Source organism: Panthera uncia, unplaced genomic scaffold, assembly GCF_023721935.1.
Source record: "Panthera uncia isolate 11264 unplaced genomic scaffold, Puncia_PCG_1.0 HiC_scaffold_47, whole genome shotgun sequence".
NCBI lineage: Eukaryota > Metazoa > Chordata > Mammalia > Carnivora > Felidae > Panthera > Panthera uncia.
The window spans coordinates 16,789-33,386 of record NW_026059616.1 but is presented as its reverse complement, the minus strand read 5'-3'; the positions used below and the strand labels follow the sequence as shown (position 1 = coordinate 33,386).

The window sequence follows — 16,598 nt, the reverse complement described above, 5'->3', positions numbered from 1 at the left end:
TCTGCTGTGCAGAAGGACCCAGAGACCCCTTCTCTTGAACCCCTGTCCGCCCGGCCAGGGCGAGAGAGTCCTGCCCACCCCAGCATGTGCCCCTCAGGGGACGTGCGGCCAAGGCCACGTTCCCCGGCTACCCCTCAACGTGGCCCGTTCCCTTCACTACGAACCCGTCCTTCCCTCCCTATCTGGTGCTACAATTCCAAGATGTACCTCTGTTCCCTTTCTGTTTTCTCTCCCTACTTCCCTCCGAAATCCCTTCTTTGCCCTTCTCTGCTCGGCTGTGTCCCGTGTCAGCTGTCTGTGATGACAGAAGTAGGGGGGGCTGTTGAGCCGGATCACCTGGGTTTGAACCCCCGTGTCCTCCCCCCAGTTCCCTGACTCGGGCCTCGAAAATCTGGAGAACAGTAGCGGCCGCTCTCAAAGGGTCGTGTGAGACTCCAGCGGCCTCGGAGCGCGTAGGAGCGAGCCTGGCTCCCAGCGAGGTCCTGGGGCGGTGGGGGGGGAGGGGGTGGGCTGTGGTCTGCTGGCTCCCACCTCCTGCAGGCTGCGCAGTTTATGGGGTTCCCCCGGGGCCCGCTTGCGTCTCCCGCCCTGCCGTGGCCAGCCCGCCCTCATCAGGCTCTTGTCTCGTCTCGGAGTCCGGTGCCCAGCGCCTGCCCTGGTAGCGGTCGTGCGAACCCCAGGCAGGGCTGGCAGGGGCGTTGCCCTCAACACCCACGCCCCACGGAACTCCGTATTGCACACATCCTGCCGCCCCCCGCGGCACGTCCGCGACCGGACGCACCCCTGTCTGACACCCTGGCGTGTCAGGGAGTGAAGCGAGCCAGCGCCCAGCCACGAGAAAGGGGAGCCTGCGTTCGTTCGCTGCCCTCACCCCACAACTTGATTTTTTAAAATCATGCCTTCTTCACCGCTGCCCCCCAGAAGACCCGTTTCCCGACACGTGAAACATTTGCTTGCCCCTGGGGCCCCGTGAGCCTTTTCCTTTCGTGTTCGTCTGTCTCCGGGGGGGGACCCACGCCGGCTCGGGCTTTCGTCCCCCCAACCTTTTGCTTCTGGGTGCTCGGCACCCCTGCTCCGGGGCCCACCTGCAAAGACTCTGCTGAGTTCTGCGTGCCGCTCTCTCTCGGGCTTGCTTCAGGCCATGCCAAGGGCAGGTCAGCAGCTGCATCTAGGGGGCCACCTGGCTACATGAGGACGTGGTCCTCCGTGCCATGTGCCTGGAGCCTGCAGGGGGCGCGGGGGCCGTGGGGTGGGGGCCAGAAGAGTGCACGGTCCCAGACTCTGGAAGGTCTCCCCTTCCAGCCAGCAAAGGAAGCTGTTGATGGTTTGTGATGGGAAATGACACGGCCCAGCGTGAGACGTGTGGCATTCTGACCGGAGCGCTGGATTTGAAGCCGAGAGAATTCACGCGTGGGGTCTGCGTTCCCGATGTGCTTGCAGCTACGTGAGTTCAGACGCCCTCAGGGTGGACTTAGTGGAAGAGCGGCTGCAGGGGGACTTCGCTTCCATCAATCACCTGCTGCCGGACGACAAAGTGACGGCTCTCCACCACTCGGTGTACGTGAGGTAGGCGGCCAGGAGGCGCTGCTGTCTGCACGGGGTCGAGTCGCCTGCTGGCTTCGTCCAGCTGCGCGGCCCCACGAGGACCCAAGGAACGGGCAAGCGTTTCTCTGGATGCGAGGTGGGGGCTTGGCCACCGCGGCTAGACTGGGTGGACGCACGGGCTGGGGTGGAATACCCACCCGGAACCGGGCGAAGATGGCCCGGCAAGGGGAGGGCTACGGGGCCCTCTCTTCATAGGCGCCGGGTGTGCGTGCGGGACAGGACGGAGGGACAAGGAAACTAGAAAGAAAGAGAGTAAGACCCAGACGCGTGTCATCTGTCTGTAAAGTACTTAACGCTCCCCGTTTCTATTCTGTGTTTCCCCCAGCACTTCGTGGGGGAAGGTAAAATGAGATGCCCTTAAATGACAGGTACCCACGGCCCAGCGCGTCCCCGCCTGGTCCCCTGCCCCCACGGTCAGGCATCTCTATACGCTCTTCCGGGCACGTCGGACCCAATCCCAGGAGCGTGTTCTGTGCTCTGGGAAACACCGGCTGGTCAGCCTGTCATTGCATAATTCACAGTCCCCTCCCCCCCGGGGCCCACGTGCGATTCGTGGGGACAGCGCATCCCTTGTGTCCTAAAACCTCAGTCTGGTGACTCTCCCTTTTTCTTGCATGGTTGCATGAGCGAACTGGGGCTCGAAAGGCAGGGAAGGTCACGAAGGGACGCGGCTGGAGGTGTCCCGGCTCCCAGCCATGCCAGGGCGAGCCCGTGTCATTCCTGCAGCAATCACGGCTGTGTTCTGGGGAGGAGGGGGATCCAGGCTGCAAGGACTCTGTGCCAGGAGAGGCTGCCACGCGGTCCAAAGGGCCCTTGGTGTCCTCCCGGGGCCGGGGAAGAACACTGGGGTAAAAACCACCTGCACGTGACCCCAGTGCGCGTTTGTATAATACGGGTCCTCGGTATCTCCTGTCACCAGCTACACGAAGCTTAGAAATGCCCCGTGCCCTGTCGCATGCACAATCCTTCACGGTAGCCGAGTGTTTTGGGGTGAATGTGTGACCTCACACTTGTGTCGTAGACTAGCATTGCAGTCTGTATTCCAGAGCAGGGGAATAGAATTCCTTTTTCTTTTACCCCAAGATTAAGTCTACAGAAGCGCCCGTTTCACAGGCCTCTGGGTATTCACCGTAAACCTACTCTTTTCCTCCTCAGGGAGGAATGTGCCTCGGGTCACGTGGTTGCCTTGAAGTGCATGGGTAAGAGTTCTCCAACCACAGAGGTCGCTCACAGACTCCTGTCCCCCCTGCCCTGCTCCGGCTGCCCGGGGTCCCCTCTCCTAGGTGCCAGGTGGGAACACTTGGGCCCCACCTGACAGGAGGAGGAGGCCAGTGCTGGCCCCTGTCACCCGATGGGGGCGGGATGGTAGACAGCCCAGAGCATCTTCTCAGCAGCGGACGGACCATGGTCCACGAGGCCCTGTCTCTCCGTGGTGGCTCCAGGAGCCTGACTGACTAACCGCCGCTTTCTCCTCCCCACCCCCTTCCCGCCTCAAGGAAAAGCCTGCACTGGCCGTTCAGTGCCCCAGGCTCCTTGCTTCTGGCCTCGGGGAGGGTTCGCCCTATGGGGTGGGGTCTGGAGAAGTCAGCCTGTGCACGCTGCCCTGCATTACTGAGGGGAGCGCTGCAGAAGCCGGGCTCCCGTGCCCCCCCAGTGAGCCGTGGTCATACCGGGGTCACGGGCGTCACGGGGAGGGGTTCTTCCCACTGCAACCCCACATCTCCGGGATCTGCTCCCTCCTCTCCCCTCCCGGCTCTCTTTCTCAGCTGTGAGCTCTGTGAGGGCACAGGATGCCAGGGAGGGTGGGGTTCTGTGGCTGTGACACAGTCTCCCCAGAAAGTTCTGTGGGATCCACCCTGAACCCTGTTCTGTCTCTGCAGCCTGCGGTCTGAGAATGGGCTACAGCTCGCGCATCGTGGGTGGAAACGTGTCCTCGCTCGCGCAGTGGCCGTGGCAGGCCAGCCTCCAGTTCCAAGGCTACCACTTGTGTGGGGGCTCTGTCATCACGCCCGTGTGGGTGGTCACCGCTGCCCACTGCGTCCACGAGTGAGTGTGCCCCTGGCCTCCCGGGCGTGGGCCTCACTGCCCGCAGATCTCCGTCTAGACGGGGTAGATTTCAGGGCTCAGCAGCAGGTCCGGAAAAAGCAGGCAAACAGACCAGATAGTCACAAAGTAACGTCCAGCCGAGGGACCCCCCCCCCCTCACCGTGGACCCACCACCATTGTTGCCGCTGGCTGTGACTGGAGACTCTGAGCTCATTCTGAGGATTTCAGGCCTGCAGCTCTTACAGAGAAGGTAGAAGGCGTCAGAAGGAAGTTCTGGTGCAGGAAGAAACCCGCCAGCCTCCCTGTGGCACTTACAGTGACATGTGGCGGCCAAGAGGGCGGGAGGCAGGGCAGGCTGGCAGGGGGATTAGCTCGGGGGAAAAGCCACAGAGAGAGCCCCCAAACACTGGTTAATTCTCCGATGGCTTGTTTTGTTTTGTTTGTTTTGTGCCTCGCTCTGTTTTGGTTGCTGACGGAGAATGGGCCCTGACAGACCCCTCACAGCCTCAAAGGTCCAGAAGTCCCAGAGGCGCGGGCACCGAGGCCTGCCTCGGAAACTCCTGGGGCACACTTGCACTTGTGCGGGGCACGGGGGCGTGGTCAGAGGCCAAGCACGAGCTCGGGAGGTGCAGGGGGAGCCTCTGTCTCGGCCGCCCGCCTGGCACAGGGTCTCCGGACGTTTGAGGTCGGTGGGTTAGAGTATTTGGGGGTTTCTCGCTCCCCCTCTCTGACTTCTCATTGCAGCCTGTACATCCCCAAGTCGTGGACCATCCAGGTGGGCCTGGTTTCCCTGCTCGACAGTCCGGCCCCTTCCCACCTGGTGGAAAAGATCATCTACCATAGCAAGTACAAGCCCAAGAGGCTGGGCAATGACATTGCCCTCATGAAGCTGGCCGGGCCGCTCACCTTCAACGGTACGTCCGGGTCTCTCTGTTTTTCTGTTCCTCTTGTGCGCCCCAAGATTGTCTGTGATCGTCCGTTGAAGCATTTGTATGGCAGCCGCTTTGAAATCTTGCGGGATGATCCCGCTGGTGGGTTGATTCATTTTGCTGCTGGCCTCAGTTTATTATCTTTTCTCACTGGAGTTGTGACTTTCCCGGTTCTTGGTACAATGAGTCACCTTCAATTCATCCCGGACGCTGGGGTGTTGCGTTAGGAGACGCTGGGTCCCTAGCCATCTTCGGGTTTAGCAGGTGGTGACCCTGTTCAGGCTCACTGTGTGTGACGTTCCTATTTGTGGGCTGTGCTTCTGATGGTGTTGGATTTTAGAGACTATATGGCTCTACTTGGGTCAGCTCGGTTTGTCTGGTTCCACTGGGGCTCCCGCTGGTGCCACTTTTCTTCCTGCTGGTGGTACCTGGAGATGAAAGGGACTTCCCCAGGCCAGGCCACCTGGTGCCTCCAGGTGGCAGAAGGGGGTCTCTGGCCCGTGGGGACAAAGAGCTGTTCCCTGTCCTGGAGCTGCTTGTGGTGAGGTCCCCTGCCGGGGCCACTCCTCTGCCCGGTGTGTCAGTCGTGGACTTCCCAGGTCAGCCCGCAGTTGTAGCGTGATCGTCCCTGCCGCCATTTCTTAACTAGCAGGAAGATACTGGCACCTGCAGCTCCCAGAGGGACTCAGAAACATTCTCTCCCACCCAGAGGCTGAGCTCAGCAGGCCACGTTTCTCCACGGGGGACAGCAAGTCCTGACCTCCGGAAGTTACCAGAATACCAGAAAAGCCACCCAGGATAGAACTCTCAAACACTTTGCAGAGGCGAAGGAAGGATTAGGAGCCCACTGCTAAGTCAATCAAAGCCCCCTTCTCCCTCCCCAGCAGCTTGGGGCGCGGGCGGAGGTACAGTCAACGGGGCCCCTTATGCAGCGGGATCCCGGCACAAGGCCAGTGGCAGGTTTGACCTGGAAGAATCAGCAGCGAGTTCACAAGCCCAACTCGGGGCTCGAACTCATGAACCGTGGGATCACGACCTGAGCCCCAATCAGGAGTCAGACGTCCAACTGACGGAGCCCCCCCCCCACCCGGCACCCCCGCACCTGTACCTTGATAAAAGTTAACGAGCACCCTTATTATTTCTCTGCCTTCCCATCACCGTCCCGTGCAGAAAAACTCAGAGCGTGTCAGAATGTATCCACCTGACAGCCTCACGCAGCCATGACCCTGCCTCTGGCGGAGGGCTTATGTGACACGGCCGGCAGGGACAGGCAAGCTTCTTGCCTCCAGATGTGTCGGGAGGGACAGGAATACTAATGGAGGGATGTTTCCTAAGGCGACGTACCCATGGTCCAGACCAGGAGCGGGCAAGCCGGGGCCCTGGGACCAAATCTGGCCCTTTGCCTGTTTTTGCAAACGGAGTTTCCGTGGAACACGACCAGGTGCATTTGTGGCTGCTTTCACGCCCCTGTGGCAGACAGGAGCAGTTATGACAGAGACCACGGGGCCACAAAGCCTCAGGTATTTACTATGTGGCCCTTCACAGAAAATATGCCAGCCCCTGGTCCAGACTCACTCACAGTGCCACGGTTTAGGGGTGTTTAAAGGTTTACGGCTCTGGCCTTGGGGAAGTCCCTGCTCTGAGCCGGTAGCTTTCAACACGACCCAGGGCTTGACCTTCCTTTGGGAGCCGGTTTGAGCCCCTCGGAGAGGCAGACGTCCGAGAGATCGTTTTCTTGGACTAGTGTTTCAGTCAAGTTCAAGGCTGTTGTTTCTGCTTCAGTCGAGTTCAAGGTTGTTGTTTCCCCTTGGAACAGAGATGATCCAGCCAGTGTGTCTGCCCAACTCCGAGGAACAGTTCCCTGATGGAAAAATGTGCTGGACGTCAGGATGGGGGGCCACAGAGGATGGAGGTCAGTCATCTGAACTCGAGATTCTAAGTCCAGGGAGCCCAGAGCCGCGAGGCTGGGGTGGACGCCCACGGCCACACGCTCCTCCCGTGTCCCAGCGCAGTGTCCCCCCCCGCCCAGCACAGCCCCCCCGGAGGCTCACACGTCCCGGGCAGGGGGTGCGGGTCGACCACTGGACACACGATCTCCGCAGAGCACTTGTGGGTCAGAGTCATGGTTCCGTTTGTCTCGGGATGTGAAATTGCAGACTTTGTCAGGAGAGGAACAAATCGGAAAGGGGAACCGTGGCCACCCCTTGTCAGGGAGACCTTTACCGAATGACCAGGGGGGTCTCCTTCCTCCTCCTCCCCACCCTGCTAACTGAGCACACAAGGACCCCCTAGAGAACCCCTCCCGAGGTCTGTTCAGAAGACAGATGTTCGTAACTGGTGAGGACTTTGAAAGATGTGTTATTTCATTAAAGCAGACAAATGGAACCCTACCACTCTAATCCTAACAGAAGTAGTCATCTTAATAAGAACCGTGCATGCAGTCGGAACCCGCCCCATCCGTCCTCGGGGGGCACGCGTGTGCTCGCCACCCGTGGAGTTTTTCCGCCAATTGCTTTCTCTCTGGTAGGAAGAGCGTGGGTTTCTTGGGGCTGTTGCAGCAAAGGTCCATAAACAGGGGATCTTTAACAGCAGAGGCTCATTGTCTCTCGGCTCTGGAGCCGAAAGTCTGAGATCAAAGTGTCCCAGGGCCGGTTCCTTCCGGAGGATCTGGGGGTGAAGAACCTGTCCCCAGCCCCTCCTCCGGCTTCCGATGACTCCAGCCATCCTTGGCTTCCCATGACTTGTAGACACATCCCTCCAGTCTCTGTCCCAGCCTCACGTGCCCCCCTACCCTGTGTCTCAGATCTCTCCCCTTTCTCTATAAGTCTTTGGCTTAAAGCCCCCCCCCCCTTAAATCCAGGGCGATCTCATTTTGAGATTCTTACCTTAACTACATCAGCAAAGACCCTACTCCAAATAAGGGCACCTTCTAGGGTTGCGGGTGAGCGTGTTTTTTGGGGGGTGGGTGCAGCTCACCCCAACACAGGAAGTTCAGGATTTCCCTCTCGAGGCTTTTTAGTTGAGTCCGCTCCCTCCCGAATGTCCAAGGCACCCCAGGGCGTACCCAGATCTACCGCGTGCAGGGTCCCACCCGTGTGGCTGGCTGCTTCCTCTCGCCCATACTAGAAGCTTCTTCCGCACACACGCTGAGCTCCGTTTCACCACGTACCAGGTGCCGAGCCGGATGTCTCCGTGAGACACTGCCTGCTTCTCACAGCAGCCCCTCGGCGGGGAATTCTTTTTGTGGTCGTCTTGAGGGCCAGGGGACTGGGGCTGAGGGGGCGCCGAGCACCTTGCCTGGGCTCCCACGGCCAGGTGGCGGGAGGTCTGCCGCGTTCACGCTCCCCCCGCAGCCCTGTTCATGTCGTCCCTCGTGACTTGACGTGGCAGATTATATTCTGACTTCGCTGGATCCTGTGGGGCGAGTAGGGAGAGGAACCGTTCTCAGTCCAACCTGCGGCCAGTGGTCCCCATACAAGCGGCTGTGTGGGTGGATCGGGGAAGCCCGTGCAGAAAACAGGGTATAATTCACACTCAGAGAAACTCAGCATGTGGGTTGGAGGAGCACGCCCCCCACACCACCTGCTGATGCGTGCCAGAGACGTGGGAATAGAGATGTGTGCCTTGTTTTAAGCCTATAAAGCGTAAGGATAGCTGCTTTACAAACGGGTTAAGTTACAGGGTGTCGATCCCTTCGGGTCGGTGGTGGGGCTAATCCAGATGTACCATTTCCCTTTGCCGCAGCAGCAAGCCCACCCTTAGTGGCTTTAGACCCACGAAACGTGTTATCTGACAGTTCGAGAGGTCGGGAGTCCCAGATCCGTCTCCGTGGGCTGGAATCAGTGCGTCGGAAGGGCTGGTCCCTCCTGGAGGCTCTGAAGGAGAGTGCGTTTTCTGGCCTTTTCCAGGATCCGGGACCGCCTGCACTTTCTGGCTCGTGGCCCCTCCTCCACCCTCCCAGCCGCTGGCAGAGCCCCATCCAGTGTCCCTCCTGTCTGACCTCTGCTCCACACCATCGTGTCTTCCTCTCTGACCCTTTTAAGGACGCTCATGGTGACATTTGGAGGTCCCCCCAGGCCACCCAGGATCACGCCCCCATCTCAAGGCCCTTTTGCCATGGAGGGTGACACGAACACAGGCCCCCGGGGTGGGGACGCCGGCGTCTTTGGGAGGACACTTTTCTGCTGACCGCACCCGGGTTCTGCCCACAAACTGTGTGTGTGACCTTCATGGGCCTCAGTTTCCCTTCTGCAGCCCAGACAGCTCTGAGGACTGAACGGGCTGGTGTGGGTCGAGTGCTCAGCCCGAGGGGGGCCCTGGGGAGGTCCACGCCGGCTACTGCCGTCCCCCCTCCTCCTGATGCGCATCGACGGGGCCGCGGGGCCCACGCATCAGGGAGCTCGCCACAGCCACGAGCCATCCGTCCACCTCCAGGAGCCGCCTCCTCTGCCCCCGGAGTGTGGTGGCCTGCCCCTCACCCGTCCCGGTGCGTGCCCTCTGAATTCTTGCTCTGCCACAGGCGATGCGTCCCCGGTCCTCAACCACGCAGCCGTGCCTTTACTCTCCAACAAGATCTGCAACCACAGAGATGTGTACGGAGGCATCGTCTCCCCCTCCATGCTCTGCGCCGGCTACCTGAAGGGCGGTGTGGACAGCTGCCAGGTGGGGGCCCTTGGTCACCTCCGGGGGCCACAGCCGCGGGTGAGGCTCTGGAACGGTGACCCGGCCTGTGGGACAGGCCACCGCCAGCACTTCCCCGTGACTGAAAAGCAAATATACAGGGCGTGGGGAAGAAGTTTGCTCAAGATATCCCTCCCTTTCCTGGCTGCCGGCCCAGTGTACCCACCGCTCCCGCTCTGGCTGGGTGCTGGCAGTGGAAGGGGTCTCCAGGGCGCTCCTCGCCCCAGCCCTGGCTCTCAGGGTTTGGGGGGGGCGGGGGGCAGGGGCGGCAGGTGGGAACCCTGGATCTGAGCCTCACCCATGAGGTGAGACTCCATCACTGCCTGAGCCCAGCCCCCGCCAGGCAGACCCTCCCTCTGAGCTGCCTTGACCTTCACGGTTCGGCGCGTCCAGAATCTGGCGGGGAGACAGCGGGGGGAGACCGTCCTCGGGGGACCCAGGACCCCAGTGCTGGGAGTGCCAACAACCCCTCTTGGAGGCTGGGGGAGTAACGTGGAGCCGTCGTGGAACCGAGTTTGAGCTACAAAGGGGGGGATCGTGGTGCTGAGACAAGGGACACGCACGGCAGTGCCTCTCTCCTCGCCACGTAGGGAGACAGCGGGGGACCGCTGGTGTGTCAGGAGAGGAGGGTGTGGAAGTTGGTGGGAGCGACAAGCTTTGGCATCGGCTGTGCCGACGTGAACAAGCCCGGCGTCTACACGCGCATCACCTCCTTCCTGGACTGGATCCACGAGCAGTTGGAGGTGGGTGCAGCTCACTCTGGCCCCGTCACTGGCCTCCGGCATCCTCTTCTGCGGCCCCAGCGCTGCTGTGCGAGCCAGGGAGCGATCACTGGGTGGTCTGTTCAGCAAGCGGTGTTCCGTGGCCCCTGGCTGGTGGACAGGAGCATGGCTAGTCCCATAGGCAAGGCTCCATGAGGGGTGGGGACACACAGGGCGGCCGAGGCAGAAACGAGACGGACAACTTGCTCCACCAAGTGGGGAAAGGGGGACGGGTGGCCGAGGATGAGCCCCTGGGGATGGGGATGAATCCCGTGGGCACGTGTGCGTGGAGTGGAGTGTGGACCAGGTGCAGACAGGAGACGAGGGTGTGAATCTGCAGCCCCCCAGGGCCCCACTGAAGAGTTTGGAGCTTGCGGAGAGCCAGGGATGGGCTGGAGAGTCTCTGACCTCGGGGCGGAGGTGGGGGCGTCCCCGGACAGCTTTGCGCTTTGGGGCAGCCTCCCTGAAGGAGGAGGGGAACAGGTCGGTGAGGCCGGCTCGGCAGGACCAGGGCGCGCAGGAGAAGGGAGCACCGCAGGCGGACAGGAGGGAGGAGCAGGAGGGGGCGTCGGGGCCCGGCCACACGGGGGCGTCCGCACAGCCTTCTGCCTTGTGAGCCCTCAGCACGTATTTGCAGACTTGACCTCCAACTCCGAGCCGCACCACTCACGCCTTAGAATAGCTTCAAAGAACTTGAGATTTTCCTTTTGCTTTTAAAACGAAGGCCAAATTTACGTGACATAAAATTAACCATTTTCAAGTGGACAATCCAGTGGTCTCTGGGCTCTTCAGTGTTGTAAAGCCTGCACCTTGATTGCAGGGTCGGGAATGCCTTCACTCCCTGAACTGAACCTCACGAGTGGTCACCATCCCTCCCCTCCCCTCCCCTCCCTCCCCTCCCCTCCCCTCCCTCCCCTCCCCCAGTCTCTAGCGAGCAGTAATCTGCTTCCATCCCTAGATCAAAGAACTTTTAATTTTTTTTTTAAGTTTATTTATTTTTGACGGGGGGGGGGGGTGGAATGAGGGGCAGAGAGAGAGGGAGACCCAGAATCCCAAGCAGCTCCAGGCTCTGAGCTGTCAGCACAGAGCCCAACGCGGGGCTCGAACTCACGAACCATGAGATCATGACCTGAGCTGAAGTTGGACGCTCAACCGACTGAGCCACCAGGCGCCCCGATCAAAGACCTTTTAAAACGCTCCTTTTAATTTGAAACAACTGGCTAAGAAAAACATCAAAGACCTCATGTGCCTTGGATATTAATTTCCCCACTCTGCCTCCAGGAATTTTTTTTTTTTTTTTACTGTTTATTTATTTTTGAGAGAGAGAGAGAGAGAGCAGGGGAGAGGCAGAGAGAGAGGGAGAGAGAGGGAATCCCTAGCAGGCTCCACGCACAGCACAGAGCCCCACGCCGGGCTCGATCCATCGTGAGATCATGACCTGAGCCGAAACCAAGAGTCGGATGCTCACCCGATGGACCCCCTCCAGGCACCCCCCAGGGAAGTTTTGCTTTTCAAGGAGAAGCTGCATGAACTTGCCCCGTCCAGGCTGAGGCCTGCTGTGCATCCTCCACAGGGACGGATGCTCCCTACCCTCGGTGCCGGCTCATCGCGAGGCGATGCTGGGAGACGGGCCTTTCCTGGAAACGTCCACTGGCACTTGTCTTGTCAGCCGGCAGACCGGCCCGGTGCCCACTGCTGGGACATGTCACACTCTTAAGTGCAGAATCCAGCCCCCAACCATCAACCTCTTTGGAAGCAAGAGAAACGGATTTCTGCTTGCAAGAGTGGTCCCCTGGCCTCAGTGGCCTCGATGGCCGGTGACCGGACCCCAGGGTGCAGAGGGCCGTGTGGGTGTGGAGGGGTGGAGGGCGGGGAAGGGGCAGTCGCCCACAGAGCCACGGAGGTGCTCCCTCCACGCAGCTGCACTCGGGGACAGACGGTCCATGTGGCCCAGCTAGTAATCATGGAAGGTCAAGGTCGAAACGGGGGCAGGTCCAGGAAGTCCACTCCCCGTCTTCAAGCCAGGGAGGAGGGCTGGCTCCTGGGAGAACAAGATTCCCGAGTCTGGGAGCCTTCTTGCCGGGGTGCCGGGTGATGTCTTGCCCCGGTTCCCTCAGGGCCATCTTGGGTGGCAGGTCCTAGGACCATCCCCATATTACAGCGAAGGGACCTGGGTAAGGTCCCCGGAGCTAGTGACAGCAGAGTGGGACTCCAGTCCCCGCGCATGCTGCTGGGATCTCCACCGTGGGGGTACGCGGGACTCCCCCCGGCTGTTTGTGCACGTTGACGATCCCCAGGCCCCTTCTTCAGAGGCTCTGATCTGGTGATTTTGATGCACGGGGTCTTAAGGGAAAACATTTTGGGAAACACTGGTGCGGGCCACACGGCTCCCTGGGGGGGCATTAAAAGGAGCTCCCAGGGGAGCCTGGGTGGCTCGGTCGGTTGAGCGTCCGACTTCGGCTCAGGTCATGATCTCACGGTCCGTGAGTTCGAGCCCTGCGTCGGGCTCTGTGCTGACAGCTTGGAGCCTGGAGCCTGCTTGGGATTCTGGGTCTCCCTCTCTCTCTGACCCTCCCCCGTTCATGCTCTGTCTCTCTCTGTCTCAAAAATAAATAAACGTTAAAAAATAATTAAAAAAAAAAAAAGGAGCTCCCACCCTCCCTGGCCCCAGATGAGCAGGTGTATGGATGGTGGATGGACGGCTCCCTTGAGGCCAGAGGCGCCTCAGTCACCAGCTGCCTCGGGGCCACTGGGGGCTGGTATGTGACACGCCCTTTTGCAAGTGTCTTCAGGTGTCCTCGGGAGGGGGGAAGGTCCAGAAGAGGCTTCCTTTCCCAAGGCAAGTTTTCCAGAGGGTCTGCATCTTTGGTTGTTTCTTTGAACATGGCGCCCGGGCCTTCCGAGAGCCCACCCAGCACTGCCCACTGGCTCATGTTCTCTTTTATCCACTATGTTCTGTGCTTGGGGCGTAACACGTAACTGTTCTGACTCAAAGCAGGACTGCCAGGGCTGGGGGAGTCACGGGAAACTGAGGAGAGGACTCAGTCAGGGACGGACGATGCGGGGGCGCGTGCGGGTAGGAGAGCTGTCCCATGCGCGCCTGGGACCGCCTAGCAGGGGCCAACCTTGTGCCCATTGATGCCGGGGACGCACCCACACTTCACTCGTGGCAAAATGCAGGCGCCTACTCCATCTCGGCGCTGGAGGCCGGCCTGACGGGTAAAGAAGTTAACAGTTGTGTTTTCATTCCTAGAGGGACCTGAAAACCTGAAGAGAGGGGAACGGGCCGCCACCTTGAGTTCCCGCCTTGATGGAGACACCCCGTCCTTCCGCGGGTCCCCGGGTGGAAACTCGCGGCCTGAGCCAGCGCCTTGGGTACTCTTCCTTCTGGAGCCACCGCAGAGCCCCCAGAAGGAGCATCTTTCTGCCCCGGCACCTCCAGAACAGCTCCTAGCCCCTCTTCGAGCCACTGGGGTGTCGGGCTAAAATGGCCCTGAAGCTCCTTTGTGACGTGCCCTTCACTGAGCTCAGAAGCAGGAACGCCTTCGTGGTGCTACCTTGCCCCCCTCGTCCATTTGGTTTTCTCTGCCCTGGGGCATTCACCATGACTGACGAGACAGGCAGATCTCACCACAGGCCACGCCAGTGCCCAGTGGGGACATGCCAGCCCGGAGCCACAAGGGGGTGTCGTGATAAATGTCCCTGTCTGCACGTTTTTTATCCCTAGGCGCCGGAACCAAATCAGGTCTTTCTACTTCCAAGATCCCTTTTTGCCTGTGAGAACTTAACCCACAAGTGATTCGTTGTTAGGTTTCTTTCTAGTCTCTCTTTGTAGTATTTGGTGCTTGGTGTAGTATTTGTCCTTTACCTCCAAGGGACGTGTGCTCTCTTAACGCACCCGTCAATCAGAGCTCGTCTGAATGAATACCGACCACTCGTGTCAATTGGAATCATAATTTTAACTGGGGAGCCTGGATCACTTTGATCTCCTCTAGATACGTTGTGGGTTTTGCATTCTTCCGGTGGAACAGGTTTCCCGGCAGATGAGCGTTCTATCCAGAGACTCGGAAGCAGAGGGTGACGAGAGGTCACTGGAATAAGACAGGACCACCTAACCCCGCGTAGGGGGTGCCGAAGGCACAGCGGGCGGTCGGGCGTCATCAAGAGGCCGAAGGCTTCCCTGCGTCTCTGCCTGGTTACCCACACACCTTCTGTCACCCCCAGGCACACACATCACAGGAAGGGGTACTTGTAGGCAATTTCTGTCTGGAGGTACTTCATCACAGATGAAGGCGTCAGACGTGAATCTATTGCTTTGCCTTGAGGCATCGGTGGGAAAGATGGTGAGTTTCAGAGAGCAGGCAGGTGCCTGGGGAGGCAGAGGCCGCGGGGAGCCTCCCGGCACGTCCGAGACCCCGGGGGTGGGGGTGGGGGCTGCACAGGGAGAGAGGGAGAGCCCCGGCAGACTGGCCGCTTAGCAATCCCATCTGTGCCCCACCAGCCCTGCCTCACTACACAGATCTCCACGTGTCAGAAAGGGACAAGAGCGTTTTTATTTTAAGGGGTTTTGCCCAGGCCTCTCTGAAGGTTGAGGTACAGTAGCTCCTGCGTGGGGCGTCCGAGTTGTGAAGACAGGAGGGATGCTGTATGTGACCTCAGCTGGGAGCCCTTGACCGTGGGGCCGGCGCATTTGAATGGCTAGACATTGTGACTCCATCCTTCCTTAATTACTATCGAATAGTGTTGGGAAATATTTGCTGGCTCACAATCTTTCAGAAGGTCTTGAGTAATGCCAACGGCAGGCAATTAATCAGGGTGGACCATGTGCCTGGCACTGATCTACCCTACCGCATTTCCTGTGTGCTCCCTTTTATCGTTGCAACGACCCTACGAGACAGGAGTTATCGTTAGTCCCGTTCCGTAGATAAGGAAACTGAGGTGTGAGAGGAGTGAGTTTCCCAAGCCCACGTGTGGGGCCAGCGGGGCCTTGGGGGTTTCCACTAGGCACATGGTACCAGCACGAATTAAAGCAACGAACTCACCGCAAAACCACGCTCGGAGGCATCGGGGTCTAAAGAGACTTTGCTCTACCGGCTTCAACCCATCCGGGACGTATCGGCCATTCAACGTCATGGTCAACTGCTTCCTCCTCTAGAAATGTCTGGTCTCAATGGAGGCCCCTGTTGGCTGCAGCCAGAGCTTCGTGGGTGGAGCTCTTTCCAGTTTTTTCCCTTTTTTCGGGGGATACGCCTTAGCATCTACGGCATGCCTGACGGCCAGGCCAGAGTGGGAGCCAGCAGAGAAAGTTCCGGCCGGAGCCTTGCTAACCCGCAGCCACAGAAACAGGCAGAAGAACATGCCACGGCTGAGGCGGGCTGCTCCTCCTGGTGGCTTGGACCCGAAGAAGCAAGTGCGGGGGGTGTGTGTCGGGGGCTAGTGAGTGAGGGGGCCTGCGCCTGCGCCCACGTGTCCCGGACAGCGCCACGGGGACAGCTCCTTCTCTTGTAGGTTCTTTTGTGTTTGATACGGCTGGATTTTAACATTTTAAAACGTATCATAGAAGATCTACCAACATTACGGGACATTTGGAACAAGGAGTGTCATAAACCAGTTGATGACTTAAATGCCAAGTTGGCCACGAAAACCATGAACGCCTGTGTCCCTCTTCTAACTGTGGGGGTGGGGGTGGGGGTTCCAGATGCTCGCAGAAGTCTGACTTCTCCACCTCGCACCTGGAGAATCTGCCCGCGGCGGCACAGGGAGTACGAGCCAGGGACGGGTGTGCAAACCTTCACCCCGTCACTGGCCCTGGAGGAAGTTCCAGGTACCGGCCTCCGCCTCCAAGGTCTGACTGGCTGCGAGATGCCCCGAAGGGCAACCGGGGGTTGGTGCGTGTGTGTGTGTGTGTGTGTGTGTGTGTGAGGACCACGCCCTCCAGGCAGGCAGATGCGGATTCCTGGTCAGGTCCCCAGCAGCCGGGAGGCACGGGGTCTCACCAGTGGCACAGAGACAGAGCCATGGCCGACAGGCACAGGGCGTCTGCTGCGTAATCTGAAACATGGGCTTCAGATAGATTACTTTCGACAACCTACCCGTTGGACCCCCTTCTCCCCACCAGAGGGAAAGCTTGCCGCCATGGTGATGGTTTCTGGCACGACGTTCCCTGCATCCGCACGGGTGGCCGGCTGAGCTGAGGGCGGAGAGCCGCGGCCGGCTGGACTGCTCCTGTGTCACTTCCAGAAGCGTCCCAGGTCACCTGTCCCTTCGTGCCTACGTGCTCTGAATTTCCCCCCAAATTTCTTACTTGCACCCTGGAAGCTCCCACCCTCCTGCTTTCCTTGGTCGGGTGGGGGCAGCGAGGGGGGTTGCAGATGAGCCGAGCTCCCCGGTCTCCCCGTGGTGCCCACGGCGGCCGATAGCGGTTGCCAACACAGTCCTGGAGGCACCGGAGGAAAAGGCAAGGAAGGGGAAGGGACAGAAGCCATCACTGCCCAAGGGTCCAGAGAGCTCACACCCAGAGGGCCTTCTTTTTTCTTTTTCTTTTAATCTTTTTAAGATTTATTTATTTTTGAGAGAG

At 59.7% G+C, this 16,598-nt stretch overlaps 1 protein-coding gene across 1 annotated transcript; it reads left to right on the top strand.

The window, feature by feature from the left end:
• Positions 1-367: 367 nt before the first annotated feature.
• LOC125918135 (transmembrane protease serine 3-like) lies at positions 368-14,807 on the top strand (the record flags this gene model as incomplete). Its single annotated transcript, XM_049624181.1, has 9 exons — positions 368-490; positions 1,441-1,566; positions 2,761-2,804; positions 3,486-3,651; positions 4,396-4,565; positions 6,397-6,492; positions 9,100-9,242; positions 9,851-10,003; positions 13,275-14,807. Coding segments are annotated over 9 exons (1,039 nt in total), but the record flags the coding sequence as incomplete, so codon positions are not given.
• Positions 14,808-16,598: the final 1,791 nt, after the last annotated feature.